The 20,673-nt window shown below is 43.3% G+C and overlaps 1 protein-coding gene across 5 annotated transcripts in view; it reads left to right on the top strand.

Annotated features, from left to right (window-relative positions):
• The window catches only part of LOC143328442 (plasma membrane calcium-transporting ATPase 1-like), an 89,102-nt gene that overhangs the window by 23,131 nt on the left and 45,298 nt on the right, over window positions 1-20,673 (top strand). For all 5 annotated transcript variants that reach the window (XM_076743606.1, XM_076743613.1, XM_076743589.1 and 2 more), the window contains exon 2: window positions 7,500-7,923. In XM_076743606.1, the coding sequence (XP_076599721.1) occupies window positions 7,728-7,923 (196 nt within the window). In that variant the 5' untranslated portion in view covers window positions 7,500-7,727. The remainder of the gene's footprint in view (window positions 1-7,499; window positions 7,924-20,673) is intronic.

Raw genomic sequence — 20,673 nt, 5'->3', positions numbered from 1 at the left:
GGCAGTGAAGTGTTTGATAAGATGCTGTATGATTTACAACTTTGTGGAATGCTGTTGCTAGCACGCTGGTCGTGCTCACCACACACTTTATGTTTCCTGTCCACAGCTGCTGATGGCCACGTCACTCCAGGAGGGTCCCACAGACACACTGAGGCCTGACTACATCTAGAATTACTGGATTATTGATAACAGCTGATTGACACTGTCCTCATGACCGTTTTCTTGAGACTTTTCATTTAATGAAGCGTCTGGCATGAGAGAATTCTAGTCGGTCTGCTGTGTTAACATACATCTGATTTCCTAACAATAACAACATGGTAGATGTGGTGTTAGTCAGGGTGAGTCATTCTGCTGCTTGGTTTTGTTTAGTTTTACCAAACGTAATCGGGACAAGCGCCAAAAGACACATCATGTCCTCACTGAGATGGATTATTTTTGGAAAACTGTTTACATGCGAAAAGAAGTACAAGCATTTTTATGTTTTCAGGTGTATTTCAAAATGTTTCCGTCCGCACGGAAACACCAAAACAATAGAAACAGAACTTTTCCACCGGCCTCTGCTCCGCGGCGGGTTTTTGTGTCGTTCAGATACATTTATGAGAATATGGACGGAAAATTCAATAGCAATGAACATTTATGGCGCGAGTCATAAACATGGAATCTTTCCATCTCTGCATGATATGAACACAGCATGAGGCAGGATGCTTGTGGGTTTTGTTGTGCTACAGAATGTGAAATGTTGAAACAAATAATTTCACGTTATTTCAGCATAAATTAAAAAATCTGTGTTGAAAGAAAAACCTGAAAAGATTTCTGGAGAGAGAGTCCAGAGACACCATGTCCAGGATTACAGACTGTCCACCATGCTGGTTCACCCACACACGCACATAAACCACTTTGTTCTGCTTGGACTTTTTAGTGATTTTCGGCCCGCACACGCATGCACACACACACACGCGCACACACAGGCTTTTTGTACCTCACACATATAAGCTGAGTGGCTGGCAACATGGTGGCTGCAGCTTAATTTCATCTGAGGTCAATTGCAGACAGATAAGATGGACAAAGAACAGACACGTCTCTCTCTCTCTCTCTCTCTCTCTCTCTGTCTCTCTCTCTCTCTCTCTCTCTCTCTCACACACACACACACACACTGATACTCCATCTATATATAGGGACAGCCGAAGTCCTGACATCACTTCCTGCCGTGCTCCTGCAACTCGATACAATCGTTCATCGAGGCTTTCTCTCTGTGGTCTTTGTAGAAAAATGAAACTTGTGTGTATCCTGTGGCACAGGCCGAATTCAGTCTGCGTTGTTGCTCCACTTCACCGACAAATCACGGAGTTACATTCTGTATTTTCCGTCTTCCTCCGTTCTTAACCAGCGAGTTTCAAACCAGCGATCTAAGGTTGCTCGGAGAATATCAAATGTTCTGCAGTCTGTCAGCAGCGTGGAGAAAGCAGCTGTGTGCAGCTGTGATCATAGCCAACAGTGTGGAGAAGGTCCTGCTATCGTCCAGGTGTACCTGCACTGTCTGATTCACCTGTCCTGCTTCACCTCAGTTTACATAATCTGTTATATGTTATGTATTAATGATGAGTATTAATGAGTTTTAACGATGAACCTGTTAACTGTGTCAGAAATGTGATGATCAATGAGACCGTAATGCAGCTCAACAACATCACTCAACTTTAGCCCCACCCACAAGACCCTGATTGGCTCAGTTGTTTCTTCAGCAGACCTTTGAATCGCTCAACATGATAACAGAGTTCAAGCGTTTGGACCCAGGTTGGCTCTGACAGGAGCAGAGTTTAAGGGTTGAAAATAGCCAAAAATAAAACCATGAAAGCAGGAAGTAGCGTCTTCAGTATGTGATGAAGATCAGCTGTCAGAACTCGTCTGTATCCAGCGCTCGTCTCTCCGTGCGTATTGTGGCATGCTTTACAAATCATTTTCCTTCCCTCTCTCGCAGACACCCATCATTTGTTATTCTCGCCTCTAAATAGATATCTAATGCTACGTGTCAAGCAAAGTGCTAAGTGACACTGTGGCAGAGCTAGTGGAGTGTGTGTGTGTGTGTGTGTGTGTGTTATCAAAGTGTTTGAGTTTGTATTAGTGCGTGTTAATCAAACACATGCTCGTTGAAGCATAACAGCCACATACACGCTCAGTCACATGGCAGGCAAGAGTGTGTGTGTGTGTGTGTGTGTGTGTGTGTGTGTGTGTGTGTGTGTGTGTGTGTGTGTGTGTATAATCTGTGTGTCAGCAGGTGTGTCATGTCGGGCTAAAGATAGGAATGCTCACCTTTGGATGGCAGTGGGTGAGGCAGTGGAGCTAACAAGCAATAAAGGATTGTTTGTCGAACTCCACCCAAAATCTGCTGTTCTTTCAGAATTCACCCATCGCCTCCTCTACTCTTCCCACATCTCATAGTAGAAATCTATCAATTTTTCATGCTATGCTTAAAAGAAAAGATAAGATAATCCATTATTGATCCCCCAGAAGGGAAATTCAAGTATTAGAGCAGCACAAGGCCAGAAGATGGTACGTCAGAACTCACTGTGGCCAGAAAATCATGGTCAATGAGATTATCATATTAATCATAACATCCTCCTGAAATACTACCATTAGTACTACAACACAGTGAAATCACAGCACACCACGATCATCTTGGACTGCATCAAACCTGACCAACTGGAAAGTGAACAGTAGAAGTCGAACGATAAATTGGTTCGGTTGATTGGCCAATTAATCTTCATCAACAGTCATCACGAAACTTTGCTCCAGTCGTGGCCGATGTCTGTGTCTGTCTGCAATATTTAAATGGGTGTTAATATAAAGCAGCTTCATTAGTAAATTATGAGCGTAATAAGGTTGTTGGGTTGGACTGAAGATAACGATCCATCGGCCATTGACCTTTTCCTCCTTCAAAGTATCATTATATCGACCTTTAACAGTCCGCTGTAGGTGGATCTCTAGGGAACGGTGTACTGCTTTGTTGGTCTATGCAAATGATCTCACATCAAATACTTTAATTATGCACCATAAACTAAAGCAGGTTGGTTGTTTCAAGTTTAAGACAGTCGACTGGAAATCACTTTAAATGATTCTCTTAAATTCTGTGAGATTCTAACCTTTTCTGTGTCCAGTACTTGTACTTACTTTATTTTCAGTGCTTCATCAGGTCAAGTTCATGAATTGAATTTTAGTGAATAGGATTTTTTTTAGTCCTGTCATAGTTTATTGAGTTTATGATCCACTCGTTAAACCTTCCTGGAGTGCAAGAACTTTGTCGAAAGTTTTCTTCTGCTGGCGTTACTAGTTAAAAGGCACAGCGTTGAACACAGTAGCAGTGGACTGTGGACGACACAGTTATATTCAGCTCTTACAAGCCACTAGCACCACTCGCCCGTCTGCACACCATCTCCACATTACTGCTAACAAGTACCAAAGCCAGTGTTAAAGCTGAGCTGTGAGGAGTGACGTAATGTCATGTCCTGTCATGTCAGTCATGGGAAATGCATGCCCAATGTTCAACCCAGCACCTATGAACTAGCTGTGCTTCAGTAGGTCCACAAGCTTCTATTGTACAAGCATTGCAAGTCAGGCCAGTCTAGTTAGATGTAGACAGACCGGCTGGTTCGCTGGTCCTGCAGTGACTGCTGTGTCTTTGTTTGCAAAAAGGTGGTGCACTGTTCTGGCTAATGAAGGCTGTGATGTGTTCAGGGTGCCCACTAAAAACGGTGACAATCACCAACGTTTTTTTCATGCATTTGCTCCCACTGCTAACAAATGGACAAATACATACAGAAATGAACATTTTGACAAATATTGCCACCATTCACTGACGTGGGAACCGATTCAGAACACAATGAGCCAGTGTTTTCCAGTACTCGAATGGTCACGTTGTCGTGAAATCAGCATTGTTTCTGTTCACCCTGAGGCTATGTGTTGACATTTGGAAGAGTGGATTTGTCTCAGTTTGTGAATCTGTTCCATGAAGTGTAAAATAAGAATGAAAAGAATCTAAAACCAGATCAGTTTGAAGCGGAGCCAGATAACTGTCATTTAATCTGATATGATCTGAGATAAAATGGCTTCTCTTTGTTCTCCTTAAACCACATGTTTAATTATTATTGTTTACACAGCACTATCATAATCTCCATGAATGATAAGAACACACTAACTGATGCTGCTGCCCAAATCTGAATCATTTGTGTAGAGTTATGCACCTATTTCATCTTTTCTAATGAAATACTTGCACGCTTCCTCGTCTTGCCCGTATAATTAAGTAATCTCATCATCTATAATTAGCACATTCCATCATAATGACATCACTCCCAATTTGTGTAATAATGTCCAACAAACATTAATGTGGTGAGGTCTGTGGGCAGTTTATTTCATTTTATTTCTCTGTTGTCTCATTGTGATATTGATTGGACTTCCAGTCAATGAACAGACGGATAATTACGGAACGCAGAGAGAGGGCATTTGTTGTGGCCTGTTCAGCAGACACAAGCACAAACAGCAGAGTGTTCTGTGACACGAAAATGAAGAAAGAATCTAGGAGTCAAGTCATGGAGGAGGGAAGAAGTTGGCTTCCTTATGGAAATTATTTCAGTTTTTTTTAAAACTGAGGAAGTTGAGGAGCATTTCGACAGCACAGCAGCGTTTTGATTTGCTGTTTCCATCTGCAAACATCAGCGGGAAACAACAGGGAATAAACAACATTGTTGTTTTGTGGTGTCCAAAAAGTCACTTCTGTCACACTTTATCGCCGTCATGTTCGTGGTTTTTACTGTTCCTCAGACGCCGTGGAAAACACAAACCCCAATGTGCTAAAGCGACCTTGAGTCCCTGAGTTTGTATCTTGTTTATTGAGTTTGTTTAATGAATAGTTAATGAGTCATGACTTTACTTCCTGATTTGGTTCCGGGGGTTTAGTTCCTGAGGGACCTACAGAGAGCCCTCTTGCAGACACCGCAGAGGCTCTGAGGTACAAACCGGTACAGTGGAGCAAACCAACAGAACGCTGTACAGCAGCAGTCCCGGATGTTTTGGTGCCCTGGGTGGAGTCCCATTCAGCGTCCCCGCTGAATATATTGAGCTACTCAGAAATGGAATAAATTTGCATTTACACAACCAACGACAGGTTTTAATACAATAAACAATTCACCATGCGATTCACTTTGAGTTGTTTCCCTGCGTCTCCACAGGTTTGGAACATGCAGTAAATGTCTGTACATGAAGACATGCATGCAACAGAAGATGTAACGTATTTCTTCGTCTTTGCTGTTCTTCTCGGTGACAGGTCTAATGAGTGGTGGAGCAGCCACAAGGGTCCACATGCAAATGGATGTCGAATGGTGTCATTTATGGCTAACTGTCAGAGTGGTAATGAGGCTCATGCACATACACGCAGTTCCACAATGAGATTTATAGAACAGGCGTACATGTAGCTTTACAAGTCTCATAAAAAGGAATGCGTATGCATATTTCTGTCTCTGAATCAACATGGGGGTGATTCATCCATGACAGGTAGCAGCGGGTGTTGCTTTGTGGTGAATTTCAGCAAGTGCCAACCAACCAGTTCCTAGACAGCTCTCAGGATATCGTCCCAGAGTCGCTCATGTCTAAGATCCAGGCCTTTAAAGGGTGGTGCACATTCCCAGAAGTTGATCCAGCACATCTTGTCTTTGGTGAATACAGGTGGCAGAGGAGTACAGAGGACTTCTCATGCACTCTGCCTGTCATTGTACTAGGAATTGTAGTATATGAAGTTAGGTTGTACAGGTGTGTGGGGCTAACAACTTTTAAAATGGGAAATGCGTCCTATCATTGCCATGATGAGACGGCATTTGGCTCTTTCTGTAAATAACCTTCATCCTGCTGTAAGAAACATTAAAATCGCCTTTGTTTGAATGACAAAAAGCCATTACTGTGACTGCTCAAAGAAGCCAGCCATGTTACATATTCAGCATCCGAAAGGGAGGTTCGCCCCCCCGTTTGAGGACCACCGACTGTGCAGTTGCCTGATACCACAAAACCACCTCTCAGGACAACCCTGACTCCAGCACCAGCAGTACTACTTCTCTAACAGGCTGTGGTGCTGTGTGTGTCTGAGTGTGTGTCTGAGTGTGTACTTGTGAACCAATTTGAGGAGAAGGCCTTGGGAGTGAGGGAGTGCGGACATTTTTGGAAAGTGAGAACATTTTGGCCAGTCCTCAGTTTTGGACAGGCGCTCAGAGGGCTGTTTGAAGGATCAGACCTGGTTAAGTTTAGGTGAGGTTTAGAGTAAAGCATTGAGTCATGATGGAGTAAGGGGCTATGGAATGCATTATGTCAATGAGTGTCCTCACAAGAATAGTACTAATGTGTGTGTGTGCATGTGTGTGTGTGTCCATGTCAGACCACTAAACAGTGAAAATGGAGGACAGCCATTGAAGTGCACTTACATAATCTGTGTTGATGGGTTGGAATGCCACATTTTGGCCACACACACACACACTCACACACACACACTCTCACACACTGACCCAGTGGAGTTCTCCCTTCCATTGGTGTACCGTCCTCTGCTTGGTGTTGATTGGCTCTCAGGGCTGCAGTGTATTCAGTCTTGAACTCTGGTTTTTCATCAGCAGCACGCAGGAATCTGGCGTCCTTGTTACTGCTCTCATTCATTCTTACAGTACCTTTGGACTTCACTTGATCATGGTGTCTTTTTTCTGATTTGTAATCACGATGACTGAATTTGTTGGTCTGAACTGTTTTTGCAGTTTCACAGTTGCTTCGAGTGATTCAAAGACAAACTGCTGAAGTCAACCTGTACTGGAAATGTGTTTAGCTCACTGTATAAGCAAGAGAGCAGAAGAGTGAGGATTTATACCTTTACTGAGTTGTGCAGGGGCGCTGACCTGGAAGGCTTTTATCATAATCACTGCTCACGTTCTCTTATTTTGCACCTTTGATATGAGTCTCTTGTTCTAACTTGAATTCCATTGAATCTGATGTCTGATTTGTGATGATGCCCTCCAGTTTGATGTTGTGAAGAATGAAAGAAGAATGAAACTTTTCCATGAATGAGACGAAAGACAAAATTAGACTTAATTTAGAAAAATAATTATACTTTTCTTTCAACATCAGAGTCATAAACTCCACGGACGGTTCAGGGAGTGCAGATATTTACCAACCAATTACGTGTCTCGGAGGAGCAGCATAAACCGATAATCAGTTTATAACATAATGACCTCTGTTATTCAGTGGAGTCCTTTAATAATCTGAGATGAGAAACTCTTCTCTAATTGGCTCAATTAGTCTCTGTGCTATTAAGTAGTAAAAATCAAACAGTCCTGAACTGCTTTGTGTTCTGCTGCTGATGTGACTGTGTGTTCACACTGTTTCCTGTCTGGATCTGGTTTCTAAAGGTCTGGATCTGGTTTCTAAAGATCTGGATCTGGTTTCTAAAGATCGCTTTTCTTGTTTTCTTTCCTCTGCAGTGAGAAGAACATGTCTTCTCGCCTGTTTCCATAGTAGTCCGAGAGGAGTATGTTCATCCAGGTTGGGAGCTAACCTCAGCACTCATCATCTCCGCCTGCCTTCTGTGAGAACTACACTACCCACAATTCCTCTGAACTGAATACCTGATCTGACGTTCGGATCAGTTTTACAAAGACACGCAGAGGAACAGCAACTACAACAACAACACTGCTGTGACGAGGACTGACATGGCCAACAACACGGCGGACCACCCTCCGGGGAATTCGGTTGCAGAAGGCAACCATGACGGGGACTTTGGGGTGACCACGGCGGATCTGAGGAGCCTGATGGAGCTGCGGAGCGCCGAGGCCGTCAACAAGATACAGGACACGTATGGAGATGTGCAGGGCATCTGCCGCCGCCTGAAAACGTCACCTATAGAAGGTAAGAGGCGTCCAGCGCACGTCTGGTGTGGACTGGATTAAAGAGTCAGTATATGCAGGATGTGACCAGGAAAGAGCTGATTTTGAGATGTTTAGATTTAGTTTTTTGCCAAAACACTAACAGGTCAAACGATTGGACATTAAAATTCACTCTTGTGGCCTTTAATCTACGATCAAACCTCCATCAAACTCTGAATAATATTTAAATTTATTTGTAGGAGATGACTGACGACTGTTCAAGGCTCTCACCCCAAAAACAGCCAAAAACAGCCGAGTAACTAGATGCATATTCATTCATTCTTTTGCTGAATCACAGCGTTCTTGAGTTGGTAGTAGATGTTTTGCGGTCTGGAAGGGGTCCGCACTCCAGAGGTTGGGAATCAGTGTTTTAAGTGATGCTGCATTTAGTCAATATCAAAATTGATGGTTTGAGACATCAGTCAGGGAGCTGCCAATTTTAGTCTCATTCAGTCGAATCAGCATGGTTGATTTACCCACCAGGGAAAGCAGGCAACGCCCGGGACCCCCCAGGCCCACGTGAGCCACTGAAAGCCCCAGGTCCATTGTGCGTCTAGTGGTTCATTCGCTGTAAATCTGTTTGACAATTTGCACCACTAATGTATCAACAAATGCTTCCTGCTTTGCCTTCCAGTTATAACTCCTTATCTATGGGCCAAAAGCAAATTTTTGCCCCTGGAGCCCCCTAATAGGCATCATTTTGCTGCATAATTGTACACAGAGCAGCAGAAGATAACGGCATGTCAGGCTCTAAACCTTTACAAAGCAAGTCTCAGAATGACCTGACTGCTGGATGATGGAAGCGGAGAGCAGAGCAGCTCGATGAACGCTTGACCGAAGGAATCACCACACTATTAAAGTGCACAGAGCAGACTGATGTGGTCATGGTAATGACACAGAGACACACACATATCAGGTGGTGTGTGAGCCATTAAACCATTGTTATTCATATAAACAAACACATTTCTGGTAAAACACACACACACACACACACACACACACACACACAGACACACACGCCTTATTCTGTGGTGATAGATGATCAGTTTGGATTTCAGTCGGAGCTTTATGTGCGTCCAGAAAATGGCCGACATGCTGCTGTTTGTTGTTTCCCTCTCCCTCTCTCTCTCTCATCTTTTGATCCTTCTGTGTGTGTGTGTGTGTGTGTGTGTGTGTGTGTGTGTGTGTGTGCGTGTGTGTGTGTGTGTGTGTTTGTGCGTGTGTGTGCGCGCGCAGCTATCGGTCCATTCCAGGATTGAAATTAGTTCCAGCCCGTTCCCCTAATGGCTCCATAGATCATTGCTCTGTTCCATTTAGTAATCAGAGGACAGCTGTAGTCGCGTCCTCCACGCAAGAAATTACTCACTTTAATGAAGAAACTGTAATTATATTTTCACTGCAGAGGGGGAGGGAGAGGAAAAACAGGGGGAAACCTAAATGTAAGACTGAGGGCAAACACACGCCATTCTTGACTGTTACAGGTAACTAATGTGAGTGTCCCGTCTCGATCCAGGGGCTGTCCGTCTTATAGCACTGTCATTAATAATACCACGTCCATGTCCATGTTTACTGATGTTTTACAGTATTTCAGTGATTCAGAACCACTGGATCCTACATTTCCCACAATGCAACTGGATCATTTCACCCGTTCTTCTTGGTAAACACAAGGGCTGGATGACATGTCACAGTGAATTCCTTTGGCAGGTCAGCAAACATCTTTAATGGTTATGGAGGCTCGAACAAGACAAAAATAGTAAACTTGTGGATCACAGCAGCCCGAGCACATTTAAGTGCTCAAATGTAAGATCGAATTCATTAAAGCAGTATTAATTATGGAGTGGTTTACATGTCTCAAACGTTTTAGAGGTAGAAATCTGAGTAAAACGTGTTTTCACTGACGAGGTTTCTTAGAGCTTTCAACCTGAGACCCCAGCCTTCATCCATGGACTTCTTCGGACATCTTGTCCATGTTGGGTTAAATGTTACAGCTGCTGCGCTTACTTGTCAACCGATCCATCTCCATGACAACTGATTCACCTGAAAGCTCCGGGGGAAGCAGGCGCACCTTAAGCAGCTGCTCTGTCAGAAATGCATCAGCAGAAGAAGAACTCGTGTGCGTGTCTATAGTGCAGCCAAAGAAACTGTAGATGAGAGGATTCATCGATTCAAGGTGTTTCGAACATGGAATTCAGTAATTGGCCTTTGATTGGCCAGATGTCATGCAGGTACAGCGTTGTAAAAGGAGTCGTTTGCCTTGATGATGTCTTACAGGTGTGCTGGTTCTCTGAAACCACAGTAGAACCAGTCATCTGCGTCTGATCTATTGATCTTTCATTTGGCTGCTTCAGAGTAGAAGCACGATTTCCCAGGTCATTGAGTTTGCATTAGCAGTGCCTTCATAAGTACCTTCATACAGCTGTTTCCTGTGGATCTCTAGTGCATGTAAAGGTAATTTGAATGTGCTGCAGGAAAGGCAGACTGGTACTAACGAGAACTAGTATGTGGAGAGGTAGTCACAGAATGTAGATGCATCGAGAATCGGGAACTGAAATAATGAACATCTTAATGATTATAACTTAATTTTAAGTGCTTTTATTTATGAAGAGCCCGTGCGAGTCAGTTTTGTGTCTGTGTGACAGAAAGGAAACCTGATTGAGTTCTGCTGTGCTTGAGTCTCACACGGTGGTTATCTCTAACCTTCTCACCTTAACCTGATTTCTGACGTTGATCTGGTTCACGTGAACACAGTCAGGTGAGATAAATCATGTTTCTCGCGTCCTAAAAAATGACACAAAACGTGCTCTGCTGTCTGACAGCCAGTTGACAGTTAGCTTAAACCGATTAGCTCAGTAACAGAGGCTTTATGTTAGCAGTTAGCGACCTCACACAGTTATATTTAACTGTGTTTCAGTGTCGGCTCACTGTGCCGGCTGCGATAATGAGATGTTTCTTCCTCAGCTGCTTGCACTTTCAGTCTGTAGAATCAGCTTCTGATTGTACACTGAGCTGATGGTCAGCGTCCTGAGCTCAGTCTGACCAAACACACGCACACGCACACGCACACGCACACGCACACACACACACACACACACGGACAGCTTCAGCTGTGCATCCTGCTGGTTAATGTGCATTGATGAATCGGTCTGCTGCCTCTTTGGAGGTCATTGATTGTCCTCTCATCATTTTACCAAATGTATTTCATGTTGCGAGGACATGCGGCCTCTGAGCATGAGACACACAGCCCGTAAACTTTATTTAAACAGGACCTTGGTTACAAGGGTTTAACACAGAAACACTAAAGGACCCAAAAATAAACAGCTATTTTAGGAAAATGCTAATGAACAGCATGTTCTACCGCTAACCTAGCTGAGAAAAAGACAGGAAATGATGTCTTTTTGTCTCTGTAGTGTCACTTTTATTCCTTCATGTCAGAGAGTTTGTCTCTTCAGACAAACATGCAGAACTGAGAGCTGAAACGAGCAGATAAAAATGGATTTAAACAGCCACTGACGGTGTCATCAGTGATGATCAGACCTTCAGTTTTACGCTGATTTCAAGCACAAGCAGTGTTTTTCTCTCCTGTGCAGATATTCATTCGTCAGATCAGAGCTACAGAGAACATGAAACCTCAGCAACTGATTGGGCAAATACTGAAAAGATGAAGGTTATGTTTCTGTGTTGGATGTGACCACCTGACCCAAAGAAACAGGTTAAAATGTGACGAAGAAACGGTTGAAATGTTCAAGTTCTTATGTCCGTGTGGTTCTACGAATGTAAGCTTGACCAACTTGAGCTTCGCTTTTTATGTAGATATAAGCATTGGCACTACTGCTGTTGTGCAGATGTTAATTTTTTTGAAGAGAGTACTTTTTAAAAACAGTTTTAGGACATAACTGAAACAGAGCATGTGAGCTTCAGGCCTCTTGGCGAGCGGTTTCCAGCGTGGCTGCTGACTTAAATTTGACACTCAGTGTTGCAGCTGTCAACCTCTGTGGTCACTACGGCTGAAATACTGGCTGGAGAATGGCCTGGTGTATATCCTCCAACACTGATTTCCCCTTTTCAACAAGCCCACATGACTTTGGATGCGCACCGTTAGCGGGGATGTGATTTTTTCCCTGGATGTATCCGGAATACTGGATTTTCCGACCTGAAAATATGACCCATGTGAATCATGCAGATCCGAAAAACAATATTTTACGGCTGCGCTTAGATTCCCTGCTCTCCGCTCAGCATGTTTGACCGAGGGTGGGGCTCACACACACACACACACACACACACACACACACACACACACACACACACACACACACACACATACACACACACACACACACACACACACACAGTGTGATCACTCACAAATTGTGAAGGATCACTTCAGGATATCACACTTTCTTCATCAATGAGCACATTTTTCCCCTTTTTTTTGTGTGTATTGTGAAAAACTACAACCTGTAGTTTAATAATAATTGTCAAAGTGTGTGAACATGCACAGTTTTTAGTCAAACAGCACAAGATTTTCTTGGGTTAGGACCCCAAACCCACACCACACAATCCCTCCACCACAGCCTCAGCCCGCTGGCTCTGCGTTCTGTGCATTTGTCCCTCTAATTACATGCCTGGTTAGAGAATTAAGATGTCTGACCCATTTACAATATTCAGCATTTGGGAGGACCCATTGTGCTGTTATGTTTTTGTTCCACTCAGAGTAGAAACTACTCAGCCTAGCTTTCGCACATTAGCACTGATTTTGTCCATTGTATATCAACCCTCAGTCATCAGCAGTGCCTGTGCTCAGCCTGTAAAAAGTAGAGGGTCGAGCTAGTTGTAGCACTGCTGCATGTCACTGGATTAAATGTGGTGATGGCAAATAACCAGAGTGTCAAACCTCCCAGCATTCAAATCATGTAGGGGGTTATAAAATTTGTGATGGGAGTAAGCTAATGTCAGCGTCCCAGCTGGTTAACTGCCTGTGTGGCTCCAGGAGCTGAAGTGATTTTCTGAACAAAGCCCGCCCACACAGATACGGCACTAATTAAATTATAGAACCAAAAATTCACTTCTAATGGGACTGTTGGGATATGTTAGACAAAAATAATTGGAAACAACTTAGTTTAGTCTATCAAATGTCAGAAAACTGTAAAAACAAAGCTTGTTTTGATGACGTGTCTTTTTCGTCTGACCAGCCAAACCGAAAGAGATTCAGTTTACAGTGATATGAAACAGAGGAAGGAAAAGCTGGTGGTGGAGGAGCTGACGCCAGAGAATGGTTCATGATTGATAGATTACAGATTATTTTAGATTCATTAATGGGTTTCCTCCTTCATGTCTCAGTGAAGACGACATGCAGCAGCTTGAAGAAAGTTTCACTAACAGACACGTGTGACTTATCTCCTCACACTCTGTTTTCAACTGGAGGGTGTGCTCCACACGGCTCAGGATCCCCTGGAAAGCTTATTCCTGGGTACTGGAAAAGTCGCTCCGACTGATCGTCAAAGCACAGATTCAGGGGTGGCAGTGCGGATTCCCTCCTGACTGTGGAACAGCAGACCAGCTCTTTACCCTCCTCAGCAACCCCACAGTACACTGCTCCTTTCCTCTCATCCTCTTTGAACCTAAATCAAAATTCCCCCATACTGTCAATTTCCCTGCATGAATTTTGGTAGTTTAAACTTTCAGAGTTCACCCCAGGTCCTTCTTTTTATTTATTCTAAACTATATTTTCACTTAAATTGAAAACACCGTGTCAATTAGGTTAGCCCAACCAATGTGACCAAATCTGAACCTCATTTCCTAATTTTTGTCCAAACCCCACTGGACTCATTGGGTCCCATTGGACTTGGGTCGTGGTATACACACACACACACACACACACACACACACACACACACACACACACACACATACACACATACATACAGTAGTAGTGGGTTCAGAGGTTTGTTGGCCTGCTGTCGTGTCAGATCTTTTCAGGCACGATGGTGTGAGAAGTCAGCAACCAATCTGAGATTCAGCTTGATCTGCGTGACCCGAGTCTCATTCACTGTAACTAGCACACACACACACACACACACACACACACACACACACACACACACACACACACACACACACACACCCACACACCGCCTCAGGTCATCCACGTCTTTGCCAGTTGAAGCAGAATGCTCCTCTGAGTGATCAGCAAGAGGGAGAAAGACACCGAGACATGCAACGCTCTTCATGTCCTTCTTTTCTTTCTTCTGTCTTTGCACCAGGTTTTTCATTCAGTCACATCCATTATCGTAAAAATAGAGTCAACTATTATCTCTACTTTGGCTCACCTACTGGAATTCTCTCTCCAGACTTCACAAAAACCTGAAAATAGCTGAAAAATATGAATCCGTCCATTGACCTTGAGGGGCGCAGGGAGTCTGGCGCCAATCCCAGCTGATCCCGGCGTTATAAAGCATTATATTTGGAGTATCTCAGGCGGCCTCGCATGCATGTCATTTATAAAAGAAATGTTTTAATGGTGCAGAGGACAGAATGTTTTTCATCAGATAGTTGAAAGTCTTTGAGGATTCTTGTGTGTGTGTTTGTAGAAGCGTGTGCGTGAGCCGTGTGCCACCACATACCATCGCATGCTATGACACCACATATCTTCATGCATTTTTAAGCAGAGTGAAAAGGCTTTTTTTTCCCGGAAGACCAAAGAAAAAAACATACGTGATATTCAGTGAGTGCACATTAGTTAATGAAGTAATTATGTCCAGTCAGACAGATCATAGCGTTACTGTAGAGACAGATAGAAATAAAATAATGATCAAAATGACTGTTAGTTAACAGTGTGTTCAGGAAAGGGCGAAGCAGCTGAGAGGACGGCTTCTTTAGGCATCCAGAGGCAAATGTGGACACAGTCACAGGTCACACACACTGTTTATACAAAGGAAGGCCACTCCTCATATCCACTTCATTTGACAGAATAAATTCTCTATGTTTGCTCTAAATGCTGTTGAGTATCAGATGTGACCCGATCAAATGTCTGGTAAGAGGCATAATGTTGTTAGAGACCGAAGGGCTGCTCATGTTTAGACATCTAACATCTGGAAACTTTGACTTCTTTTGTCGACTGAAAAACGGGCCTGTAGAAAGGATGTATGCGCTTCCATTTGACCATGTGAACAAACAGCCTGTCTGTCGTTTCTGTTTTCATGCAGAGTTTAAACTTTGTCACCTACAGTCGTGCTCTGGAGCTACACCAGCCGTTAGTTTCAACCAAATGTTATCACTTTAAAGCTTCATTTAATCATTTAAGTCAGTACAAATATAGATGCCACTGATGGGCGGGAGATATACATTTGAGATGACAGTTTTAATCACTGGTATTACAGTTCATATTCTGGCAGCACTGAGTTCACACTAGCTGGTTTTTCTCTCACTTTATGACATATCCTGACATCGTCTCCTCTTTTCAATGTAAAATTTTCAATTGTGGATCTGAGACCTCTGAGATCTGTCCAGAAGACGTCCATGTGTGCCACTCTGGGCGGCATATTGAAAATACATTGAAAATCACGCCCACCTGGGTCTGGCTGGCACTGTGCTGGTTTTTGGAGTCTTTGCTTTCAATTCTAACATGAGCATCAGTGATCACGACTGTCAGTTCACTTCAGGTACCTCAAATTTTGACCCGATACCACTTTATGGCTACGCACAGTTAACCTTTTGACAGTTTAGCAGGTAGTCGGAGGAGGAGATAAGACATCTAAATGACTAACTCAACGCGGAGTTGAAGGAGTTTTCTAATGCTAGCGGCAGGAAACAGCAACGTTTCCACAGTTGATGCTCTTGGTTTTGCTGCTTGAAATCGATCAGATCCAGTTAAAGCTGAAGCTGCAGCGTGACGTTAGCATCGCTTGTTTCTGTATGTGTCCGTGACTGCTATCCAGCTGTGGACGAGGGCACTGCAGGGTGACGATCGAGAACACGGAGGCAAAAGCTGAACTGGTGGATGGCCTGCTGAGGCAACATGGAGGAGAGAGGAGAAACAGTCCAGTGTCTTTGTGCTGGACATCAAACATCCCGAACAATGAGACAGGACGTTAATACCTGCTGCTGCGGTTCCATCTGTCAGAGGGAGAATGAATGAGAGTGAAAGCTCCGTGTGGTAAAAGCTGAAGCTGCATGCTGGCTGATAAAGCTGTGAATTGGAGGAGACCTCTTTTGGGACCAATGAAGTCTATTTCTGCTGGAAGCTGAAATTCATAAACATCTGTGACAGGCGAGCGTGCAGCCGACTGCTCTGCTGTTACTGGAACATCATCTCAGAGCTTTAATCTGCATCTCCACGGGGACGCTCACCAACGCGACAGGCCGACGCCAGGCACCAGATGAAACCCGCCGTCACAATCACGACATTAAACCAGAAAAAACAGACCCGTATCGATCAAACAGCCAGTAAAGGTTCTCTTTGAGTCGGTTTCTCCTTATTTTAGTGTGACAGGAGCTTTCAGCATCAGTCACTGGCTTTAAAATGATGAAATCAAACTTTGAACTAAACCACATGAAACATTACTGCTGATGACTTTAACGATCGGTGTATTTTTAAAATCTTTGTGCTCCGGCTCTTCATGAAGATGTTCCTGCTTCTGTAAACCACAAAGCTACTCAGTCAGACATGTTAGGAAGCCGCGCTGTCGATAAATGGCTGCTTTAAAAAAGATGAACGTTCATGAACGCTGTGACTTTATAAGTTTTATCTTGAAAAGCTTTTCGTTCTGTATCTCATCTACCTCATTTTATAGCTACCTCATTGTCTCACGTCATCTCATGTAATCTCACTTCACATCCCCTCACCTCATACTACTTGATATTTGTCCTCTCATCCTCATCCTCTGCTCTCATCCTGCTTCCTCTTCTCCCACCTGTACTTCACTTTGTCATTTTACTTAATCTCATCTCAAATAATCCCATTTTGCCTCACCAGATCTCTCCTTATTTTGCCTCATCGGACCTCATCCAGCTCAGATCATCTCAACTGTTCTTCCATCGTCTCGTCTCATCTGGTTTCACATCATCTCATATCACTGCATCTCATCTTTTAACATACACACGGTCACTCTCTTTATTTCATTTTATCTAATCTAATCCCAACTCAAATCCTTTCATCTCACCTCATCTCATTTCACCCGAGACCACTTTACCTCATTTCATCCTAAAACACCTCATCTCAGGATGTCATCTCACCTTGTCTCTCTTCAACTCCTCTCATTTCGTCTCCTCTCTCAGACAATATGTTTGATGTTTGACATCGTCAGCTTCATTGATTTTTGTAGAGATATGTTTATTCTGAATTTGAGAAAGACTGGGAAAGATGTGAAATGCTCCAAAAACACCTGTTTGGAACATTCCACAGGTAAACAGGTTGATTGGAAACAGGTGATAGTATCATGATTGGATATGAAAGGGGCATCCTGGAAAGGCTCAGTGGTTCACAGGCGAGGATGGAGCGAGTTCACCACTTTGTGAACACATGATTGTGTAAAGGATGTTACTACATGGGCTCAGGAACACTTTGGAAAACGTCGGTAATCACAGGTTGTTTGCAAATGACTGCATTCTGTTTTGTTTACGTTTCACACAGCGTCGCAGCTCGCTCTCTCATCTCATCTTATCTCTTATGTCAATCACCTTTAGCTTTCAGTGGGTAAATATAAATATTCTGCCATTGAAGGCGTCCAATTAGGGTTACATGACATGAGAGATGAGGAAACAAGTACCTCTGTGTACGCTTTGGTTGCATAATAACCTCAAAATAGCAACAGTTTGTATCTGGTAGTTTTTCCTGATTACTGAGAGAAAGATAGAGAGAAGTCATGAGGAGGAGGAAGAGGGGAACTCTTCATTCGCTCTGTCTAGAGAATCATTAGAGAAGGAAAAGGAGGCCATTATTAAAACATATGAAGGCAGAAACATGTCTCATGCTGCCTTACAGAGTCCTTCTTCATGAGAAATCCTGGCAGTACAGTCTTTTAACATTCAGATCACGTTCCACTGCACATCTCCCAATTCCACCAAGAATCCTCAGCAGCCATGTTGCTGCCCACACAGTCATGCGGAGGAAGTCACAGATTTTCAGTTTTCACTGAAAAGTGCTCAAGATTTATCAAAATGAAGCAGATGAGGTAAACTAGTTTCCTTCAGACTCGTCTTCGTTCACCCAGAAGTTGCTGCAAATAAACTGTTTACTGAAGTTAAAGTTAATGAGGTCCTGTGGTGACGAGCTCAGCTTAGAGAAGAAGAAGAAAGTGAAGATAAACACAAGCTGCTATTACCCTTCAGTAATTAATCGAGTATAATAAATCAAGTATAAATGGTAAATGTGTTTGTAAAATCAGATTTTCACCCAGATTTTTAAATAAAGCCAAATGTAAGGGGCTGTAAAGACGGAGCCTCCAGCTGTGCCCCCCTCCGTAAGCGTCTGGGTCTTTGTTTTTATTGTCTCTATATGGGGAATGAACGAGCAGTTAGATATGAGTCACCGCTGGAAAACGACAGTCACAGCTCTGGAATCAATAACTCTCAGATACTGTTGGGTCGTCAGTTAGAGGAGGACAGCGAGAGGTCTTTCTGCAGAGGGACAAGAAAAGAAACATCAAACAGATTTTTTAATTAACTGGAATTATCAGTTAGTGAAAGAGCTCTCGAGGCCGATATTTAAGGAAGTTTGTAGCTGAGGATTGTGTCACACTGCAGCACATGTTCCAATTTGTTTATTCAAATCTTCCCATTCCACTTATTTTGTGTTTGTTGGGCTGCAGCTAATAAATTCATTATCGATGAATCTGTGGGTTTATTTATTCGTGTTTTTGAGTCTTAATTTCCAAATGAGTTGACTCGGTCTGGTTTGGTCAGGTGGTGCTGTGATGACATGGAGCCTTTTGGCTGTAGCAGAGCAGCAGATTGTGTGTACAGCAGGGAGGGTTCAGGTCAGTTCAGGCTGCCGTAGACTCATCACTACCACAGACAACACACACCAGTGCTGTCCAGCCTGGGGGTCGGGACCCACATGAGGGGCCGCAGGATAAACCTGAAGGGTCGCAGGATGATTGACGGGAAGAGGAAACCACAGAAAACAGACTTCTGATACATGAAGTAAAGCAGAACGAAGCTTACTGCATCATTGTAGCTCGTCTTGAAAAATGATCAAATAAAACAAAAACCGTGTCTCTTTGGTTGAACTGATCACAACCAGTAGACAAACAGAAATAGTAACAAAGGGTCATTTTATGGAGTCATAGGCGAGAAGGGGTTTGGACCACTGCTGGATACAACAAACGGTGAAACCTGAAAGCAGCACAGTTCTTTCCAGCTGTTAATCATTCACTTCTGATCGCAGAGGTCATTTGCCAAATCTGTTTGGCTGCACCTGAACGCACCATTTATCTGACCTTTTTTTTTTTTTTAAGTCAATCTCCAGACAGAAAGGAGGGAATAATGACTCCCAAAATACATAATTTCTCGGGGTGGAACAAATCCGTGTTGGTGATTCACCCAAATAAATACTGTATATGGAAGCACTGCAGTCTTTCGTGGCAACAAAAGTAGGTCATGTTGCAAAACTACTGTTTATAGGAATGTGTAAAATCCTGGCTTTTCCTAACTACATCGCATCCTCTGCCCTCACTGTGTGTAGGTGCACAGCTATGCAGCAAGCTAATCACACCTCCAGTAAAGGTTTAAGACACAAGTTCGCCTTAGAGGTTTCTACTGGAAGCTGCTGTGTCAGAACAAATGATCACTCAACTTTAAGCAGAAATCAGTGATCCATCTAGTAAAGATAAAATATGTTTACAGTCGCTCATCAACAGTTATTTAGATTGTTTCAGTGGCAGCACATTAGCTCCAAACAGCTTGCACTTCATTACAGAACAGCTATAATAAAAGAGAACATCTACAGATCGAGATCCAACGAGGGAGTTCGGGGAGAAGATAAAAGATGCCTGTTAACATTTCCTTGGTCGTGGATCTGACAAAATGGTGGATGAAACAGTGTCAGTTGAGCAGCAACAGCCATAGAGCTCTGCCAGTGCTGAAACAGGTGCTCATCTGAAACTGCTGGTGGTGAGATAGAGAGCCGAAGGGAAACCAGATCTTCCGGCCTGGTAAGAAATCCTCATTCAAAACCCCGTTGACCTTTGTAACTGCACTAATAACTGCAGATACCACAGTGGAGCAGAGCGCTGTTCAGCAGTAGGATGTGCGGCTTGCTCCATATGTTTACATAAAGAAGACAGTTCTTTGAAAAAACAACCGAATACGAGTGTTTATTCAGTATTTCTGGCTTTTAGGGGACTTTAACAAACACAAATTCTCATAAGCGCGAGATGTTTGCAGGCTAAACGTCACGGCTTGACAAAAGAAGCTCGCCCAGTGGTTGGCTCAGACATGTCTGTAATAACAGCAGGACAAAGACGGAGTATTTAGACAGCTGATACTACAACAAGAACGTGGAGAAATTGACTGTAGAACTGAGCGTTGGTGAGTTTTACTGATATGGAGGAAAAGGCAGGGCAGCAGATGTTGTTTAACTTTGTTATAATCACGTAGTTTTCAGTCTCCTAGAACAGCTGCTGCAGTGAATGCCGACTCGTTGTAGAATATGGACGATAAATCCCAGAACAGTTCGTGTCTTTCAGAAGACAGATGAAGGAAATGCTGAATGAAAGATTGCATTGAGTTACAGAAG

Source organism: Chaetodon auriga, chromosome 2 (genome assembly GCF_051107435.1).
Source record: "Chaetodon auriga isolate fChaAug3 chromosome 2, fChaAug3.hap1, whole genome shotgun sequence".
Classification (NCBI taxonomy): domain Eukaryota; kingdom Metazoa; phylum Chordata; class Actinopteri; order Chaetodontiformes; family Chaetodontidae; genus Chaetodon; species Chaetodon auriga.
Note: the sequence above shows the minus strand (reverse complement) of the source record. Positions and strands in the feature narration are given on the sequence as shown.